At 28.7% G+C, this 7693-nt stretch overlaps 1 protein-coding gene across 1 annotated transcript; it reads right to left on the bottom strand.

Annotated features, from left to right (window-relative positions):
- Positions 1-223: 223 nt before the first annotated feature.
- LOC148548543 (uncharacterized) lies at positions 224-2638 on the bottom strand. Its single transcript, XM_088497349.1, has 3 exons — positions 1957-2638; positions 1058-1528; positions 224-582 (listed from the first exon to the last, which is right to left on the bottom strand). The coding sequence occupies exons 1-3, from the start codon at positions 2522-2524 to the stop codon at positions 257-259; spliced, it is 1365 nt and encodes a 454-aa protein (XP_088353475.1). The 5' UTR covers positions 2525-2638; the 3' UTR covers positions 224-256.
- Positions 2639-7693: the final 5055 nt, after the last annotated feature.

Genomic DNA, 7693 nt, shown 5'->3' with positions numbered 1-7693 from the left:
GGGGGAATTTTGTCCCCATCCCCATCCTTACGGAAAAAATTCCCCACAATCGAATCCTCATTCGGGACAGTCCCCGCAAAGATCCCCGCGTCTCGGAAAATTTTACCATCTCTAATCTAGACTAAGAAAAAAAAAACCGACATTTCATTATTAATAATAAAATAGCGATTACATAATAAAAAAGTGAAAAAAAAAGAGCCGGCGGGGGGGGGGGGGGGTTGTTTGTGTCACACTCAGACGGGCATATATACACATATCATGTGGCTCCTACTCCGAGGAAGTCAATAAATGGTGGTGTATAATTAGAAGATGCATCATGGGGGTCCCTAATAGGGACCTTGTTCCTGTCTTGAGCAAAGGATGATGTTGTTGATGACGATGATAGCTCCATGGCCAAACAAACATGGGGTGTTGTTGTAATTGTTGAAGAGGAACCCGATGAGTAACTGTAAAAGTTGTGGTCTTTTGGCATTTGCATTTGATAGAGATATTGTTGGGGATGAGTATGACGAAGATTATGATATTCATCACCGTCGTCATTAGTATTATCCCAATAATACCTATCATAATTGCTAGTTGCACCTTCAAAAATAAAAAATAAAAATAACAAAATAAAATTAAGAAAAAAAAGATGAACTAATAACAAAGTTAGCATGGAGCTGTGTGAAGGTAATAAGTTCCACTAAGTATAATGTGTTTATTATTAAATAGAGTAATGCTAGGAATACTGTAAGAGTCAATTTCAGTCAATAATACAGTAGATTGTCAAACAAATTCAATATAAAACTCACTAAAAAATAAAAATTATGTTTGTTGAATTTAAATATTTAATATTTTTTTTATTTACATTTTTTTTATGTTTAATGTCAGTTGTGCAATATTAATTCCTAAAAGTTTCTTCATTAATTATGTTAAATGTTTTAATTTACTTACTACTTAAAAACAGTGCCATTATTTCAAGCACCTTGAAAAAGTTTCAGAAAACAATGCCACTATTTGCATCACCATTAAAATAATACATGAGATACATGAGATGAATGAAATAAAGAACACTTACCAGCAGAGAAGAAACAATAATCAAAAGGAAACTGTTGTTGATTATAGAAGCCATTAGGGTCCTCTTCATTATTATTATCTTGTTGTTGTCTCCAACAAGCAGTAGCCATGTGAGTAATAGTTGCTGAACCATTAATAAACTGACCACCATAATAACCACTAGTAGTACTGGTGGTGATGTTATTTCTACTGAAGAGAAGGCTCTGACGGTTATTATTATTATATCTTCTGATTTTCCTATTGGTCCTTGAAGGAAAGGATTTTTGCTCCCTGTAGTATCTGGCCATGATAACATGCCAGTGGTTCTTGATAGCATTATCTGTTCTGCCAGGAAAAAGCCTTGCAATCATAGCCCATTTTTTGCCATACACTCTATGTGCTTCCATTAGCCTCTCTTCCTCCTCTTCACTGAATGGATTCTTCTTTATTCTTGGATCTAGTTGGTTGAACCATCTCAACCTACAACTCTTCCCTGAAACACACAAATAATATATATAAAAAACTTTTAAAAATTATTTCATCATAAATTACTCTATTTGATATATATTTTTTAAAAATTGATTTCAACATATTTAAATTCATGGAGTGTACAGTAACTAGTTATGTCGCTACGATAATTATACAAATACTATTAAAATTAAACTTATATTTTTTATTTTGCTAATATTTTTTATTTTTTAAATTGAAAAATATTATTAAATAATAAAATATCGGTTATTTTAATTTTAACAGTACTTTTTAACATATCTTTCATAACCACCGGAGTATAGGCACCATGAACCAAAAGATTAATTAAAGCGGAGAAATATTCATCACATTAATAGAAGGCAGGAGAGAAGAAATAATGAACCAAAAGATAGCTAAGTAGTAGTCATTATTATTTGAGTAGAAAATTCAAACCTGATCTTCCTTCTAGATTCTGAGCAATGAGGTTCCAGTTCTGAGGGCCATGAAGAGCCACAAGCTCCTTCAGCTTGGAATCTTCTGAAGGCCTCCAATGCCCTCTTGCACACACTTTGGACTTTTCACTGCTATTTACCTCTTTCCCACTACTCATCATGCAATACTTCTCCTCATTAGGGTTCTCTTCATCATCATTGAACTTATTAGTTGCTGCTGCTGCTGCTTCTTCTTCATGGTTGTGGAATTTTTCATTGCCATCCTCACTGGAATCATAATCAGAATCTTTATTATTACAGGGGTGTTCTTGAAAATTTCTAGAACGGCAATCCCTCATAAACTGATGATGAAATGGAAATAAGCTTGAAGTAGTTGTTCCTCTTCCATTGTCATTATTATGGTTATGCATTTCCTTGGTATAATAATTACTTCTCTTTTGCGATGAAGAAAGAGTTGTTGATGATGAAAGCGTGCGAAGAGAGAGAGAACCCATGTCTGTGTAGAAAACTCCCATTGAATAAGGAGAATGGTGTGAAATAGTTGACGTTGGTGGGGGGCATGATCTCATTTTTCCTTTGTGTCTGACTTCAACTGTTACAGTGACATATATGCTCTAATGGATGAATGAATGACTTCAGCCAGCTTTTAAGGGCTACATTCATGGAAGGTTAAATTTTTTTTGTTATCTTTTTTTTTTTTTAATTTGTTTTGTGACAAGTGAAGCTAGGTCAAGCTAAAATTGTAACCAACTTTTGGAGAAAAATCTGTGTTGCACGTAATTTCTTTATTTTTTCTATTGTAAAAACAATAGTCTCCATTTTCTATTAAAAAAAAAATACTTTCTACTTTTATGATATAGTTTGACATTGGTTTAGTGTATTATGGACTTAAATATTGTAGCAAGGATAGTTTTGATGATTAAGTAGTTTGGATAAATGGTTTGAGAATTTTGATAGTTATATTATTGATGGGTTAAGCTAAGGAGAGAGTATAATAGCTAGTAGAGTTTGATTTATTTATTAGTTAGTTACAATGTACTCTAAAAAATACTAATAATATAAATTATAAATGATAAAAATAGAAATAATTAAGATAAAATTAAAACTATAAATAATTATAAAAAAATAAATATATATATATATGTAATAAAAATAATAAAGTAAAGAAATAAAAAATATAAAAAAAATTGATAAAAAAATCTATTAGAAATATTAATCTATAATAAATATAAAAAAATAAAAAAAATGAAATAATAAAAATATAAAATAAAAATTATCTAAATAATGAATAAAATAAAAAATTAAAAAATGAATATAAATGAAATATGGAATTAAATTAAAAAAAATATAAAATAATTAAATAAAATAAATAAATAAATGTATAATAATATAATAAATGTATAAAATAAAAAAATATAGTAAATAAATATAAATTAAATAAAACTAATAAATTATAAAAAAATAATAATTAACTAAAATAAAATTAATAAATAATAAATAAATAATTAAAAATATAATAAAAAAATATAATATTAATGATAATAATAAATTAAATAAAATAAAAAAAATCTAAAAAAAAAAAAATTAAAAAGAAATAAATAAAAATATTAAATATATATAATAAAATTAAAATAAAATAAATGAAAATTTAAATAAATGAAATATAAATAAAATTAAATTAGAAAATAAAATAAAAATTTAAATAAATTAAAACTAATAATAAATAAAAAATAATATAAATATAATGAAAAAAATAAAAATATATAAAAATAAATAAAATAATATAAATATAAAAATGATAATATTATAAAAAAATAAATTAATTATATAAAATTAATAAATTAAAATAATATAAAACTATCTATAAAATAAAAAAATCTACTAAAATAAAATAAAATATATAAAAAATTATATAATATAAAAAAATTTAAAAAAATTAAAATAATGAAAATAAAAATAATATATATAAAAATATTATAAATAAAAATAAATAAAAAGAAATATTAATATAAATAAAAAAAAGTATAAATATTAATTAAAAAATAAATAAAATTATAAAAAAAATTATAATAAATAAAATAAAATAATTAAAAAAAATAATAAAAATGAAAAACTAAATAATGAAATATAGATAAATATAAAAAATAAAATTAATACTAGAAAGAAAATATAAAAACTAATAAAAATGATTAAAAAAAATAATAATATAAATTTAAGACTAAAAAAGAGAAAAATCTGTGTTGCACGTAATTTCTTTATTTTTTCTATTGTAAAAACAATAGTCTCCATTTTCTATTAAAAAAAAAATACTTTCTACTTTTATGATATAGTTTGACATTGGTTTAGTGTATTATGGACTTAAATATTGTAGCAAGGATAGTTTTGATGATTAAGTAGTTTGGATAAATGGTTTGAGAATTTTGATAGTTATATTATTGATGGGTTAAGCTAAGGAGAGAGTATAATAGCTAGTAGAGTTTGATTTATTTATTAGTTAGTTACAATGTACTCTATGATCATCTATTTATATAGGCTCCATAAGTTGATTCTAGATATAATTCCAAATCTTAGATATTTCTAGATATCAACCTAGATATTTTTAAATACTATTCTTAGATATTTTTAATATTTGATTTATTTAATTAACTTCTAGACTTCTCCATCATAATACTAGATATTTATTTTTATGAAACAAGATCATGAAAATTCTAAAAAGTTCTACAAATATGTAGCATCATTAATACTCTTTCTTGATGTACATTTGTGTAATTCCAAGCATCTCTCGAAATAGTTCGAACTTTGATCTTGGTAGTGCCTTAGTGAAAATGTCTATCAGTTGCTCATCTGTGTTGCATTACTCGATTTTTATCTTTTTCTCCAATATAACTTTTCGTATAAAATGATACTTGATAGCTATATGCTTGGTCTTACTATGACGGACTGGATTGTTTGCCATTGTTATTGCTAACTTGCTGTCGCACAACATAATTGTTGGTTCTTCTTGTTGCTCTGCTATGTCTTCGAATATTTTTCTTAACCATATTACTTGACTAGTAGCATTTGCGGCTGCAACATAATCAGCTTCAGCAGATGATTGAGCCACAGTGTTTTATTTCTTTAATGCTCAAGAGAATACTCCTGATCCTAGTATAAATGCATATCCAAAAGTGTTTTTCATGTCGTCAATTAATCCTGCTGAATCACTATCGGTATATCAAGTAGTTTTGGATCTTTGATAGATTTATAGTGATGAATGCCATAATCCTTTGTACCTTGTAGATATCTTAAGATTCTTCTTGTAGCCCCATAGTGCTTTTGACTTAGATTTTGCATGAATCTTAATAGTAGACTTGTTGCATACATGATGTCATCTCTTGTGGTAGTTAGATAAAGGAGATTTCTAATAAGACTTCTGTATTGTGAAGCATCTGCTTCTCTAGGCCATATGAATCTTCTTTTTGTAATTTCTCATTATGAACTAGATGAGTAGATACTACATTGAAATTATTCATCTTGAACTTTTGTAGCAAATTTTGAGTGTATTTTTTTGCGAGATAAATATTTTGTCTTCATTTTGGTTTACCTCAATGCCAAAAAAATAGTGCATCAATTCTAAGTCAGTCATCTCAAATGTCTGCTTCATTTCTTCTTTGAATTCTCTGATTATAGTCTCATTATTTTCTGTGTAGATAAGATCGTCCACGTGCAAAAAAACTATGAGAGTGTTTGAATTACCTTGCGTCTTGATGTAGAGTGTAGGCTCAGTTTTACTCTTTCTGAATTCATGATCAGTGAAATATTTGTCAATTTGATTGTAGCATACTCGCGGTGCTTGCTTGAGTTCAGAGTGCTTTCTTTAGCCTTAGCACCTTATCTTCATGTCCTTCTTCAAGAACCCGTATGGTTGATCAACATATAATTCTTCCACCAGTTCTCTATTTAGAAACACAGATTTCACGTCTAGTTGATAGATCTTCCATTACTTTTGTGCGGCAAGTGCAATGAGCGCCTTTATTTTATCTGGGCGAGCTACAGGTTCAAATGTCTCTATGTGATCTATCCCAAAAATTTGTGCATATCCTTTATCTACGAGCCTTACTTTATGCTTCTGAATAGATCTATCAGGATTGAGCTTAGTCTTGTATACCCGTTCGACTCCAATGATATCTTTATTTAAAGGGCGATTTACCAGTTCCCATGTGTTGTTCTTCTCAATTATCTTGATTTCTTCTTTTATGGCATTTTTTCATTCTTCTTGCTTTTCTGCTTCTTCAAAGCTTGTAGGCTCGATCTTGACAAAATTGCATGTTTCATATACGTCTTGCAAAGGTCTAGGTTTTTTTGGTGGAGAATCAGTTATTGCTTCTACTGTTGGAGTAGGTGTGCTTGCTTTTTCGCGTTTTTGTTCATCTAGTCTAGGTGGTTGTGGTGATACTTCAATGCTTTCTTTCTCGACTTTTTCATCTTTCCAGTTTCATGAAGTATTTTCATCGAACTCCACGTCTCGACTGATTATGAATTTTTTTTATTTGCAAGTTATACACACGATATCTTTTTGATTGTGTATTATACCTAAGGAAGATTCTTTTTTCTGTCTTCTCATCCAGCTTACTTCTTTTTTGTGTGGGAATGTGGACATAGCATATGCATCCAAAAACTCTTAGATATTTTGCGGAAGATTTTTGTCCATTCCATGCTTCAATTGGAGTTTTATTTTCTATTGCCTTAGTGGGACAATAATTTAGTAGGTGTGGTTGGACGCCGGGCTTGTGTGCAAATTAGAGGAGGGCCACCGAGCGTAGAGAGCTGGCCGTCAAGCCTGCAAAGTGGGCCGCCGAACATCCATGTTTAAGGCTGGGCGTCCGATTTTTATGCTCTTTGGGTCGGTTGGGCCTTCTTGAACCGGTTTTGTATTGTTAAAAAGGCTTTAATTCTTGGTTATTTTGTGACAAAAATTTCTGAAAATACAAAAATACTAATACGACTCTAAATACTTGATTATTTTAAAATTTCACTAGAAAACATAAGAAATTTGATTAAAATCTAAGAAAACAAATGAAATAGACCCTTAAAAACTGTTTAAGATGATGTGTTATCACAATACCAAATATAAAACTTTGCTTTCCTCAAGCAAAAAGAAAAATAAGCAGAGTTTATCTTAAGTGAAAAGAAATTAAAGAGTTTGGAAGTTTAATTTTAAAAACAAAAATGGAATTTATGATAATCCTTGTGATTATATTCGGCTTCTTTTATGCTTGATGAATCTTGCATACTTAGAATTTGAAAATTTCTAAAAGGTTAGATCCAAATTGTGTTATGACAATTCTTTTGGGCTTAAATGACTTGAAGGTAGTTACTTCACATTTAATTCTGGAAAAGATCTTTGAGACTTTTGACTCTAAGTGTTCTATCACAAGGCAACTCTTAATGAGCTTTCAATCGATAATCCTGGGCCAGTTGGCCCAAGTTACCAGGTGAAAAAGCATCCCTCGAATCTAATTACCCAAGCCTCTTCTTGAAACAATCACACCACAAGCACATAACTAGAAAATGATTGATCCAGATATCGATGCCCAGAGCCTTTTTGTACTTTAAATATTTTGTCTTAAGTTGACTCTTTAGGCAGGCTTTCAATTGATAATCCCAATCCAGTTGGCTCAAGTTATCGGGTGATAAATCACTCAAATTTATTTGCCCAATTCTTTTTCCTTAAAATACAAATATCATAGGCACATAAC

The sequence above is a fragment of the Arachis ipaensis genome, chromosome B8 (genome assembly GCF_059453495.1).
Source record: "Arachis ipaensis isolate K30076 ecotype BB chromosome B8, ASM5945349v1, whole genome shotgun sequence".
Taxonomy (NCBI): Eukaryota; Viridiplantae; Streptophyta; class Magnoliopsida; order Fabales; family Fabaceae; genus Arachis; species Arachis ipaensis.
Note: the sequence above shows the minus strand (reverse complement) of the source record. Positions and strands in the feature narration are given on the sequence as shown.

What these genes read in the sequence shown, in the direction of transcription:
- LOC148548543 (XM_088497349.1), bottom strand. Translation starts at nt 2,524, where the DNA reads ATGAGATCATGCCCCCCACCAACGTCAACTATTTCACACCATTCTCCT. An exon ending in GAATCTAGAAGGAAGATCAG is followed by an intron (nt 1,529 to 1,956) that starts GTTTGAATTTTC and finishes TGTGTGTTTCAG; the next exon opens with GGAAGAGTTGTAGGTTGAGA. An exon ending in TTATTGTTTCTTCTCTGCTG is followed by an intron (nt 583 to 1,057) that starts GTAAGTGTTCTT and finishes TTATTTTTGAAG; the next exon opens with GTGCAACTAGCAATTATGAT.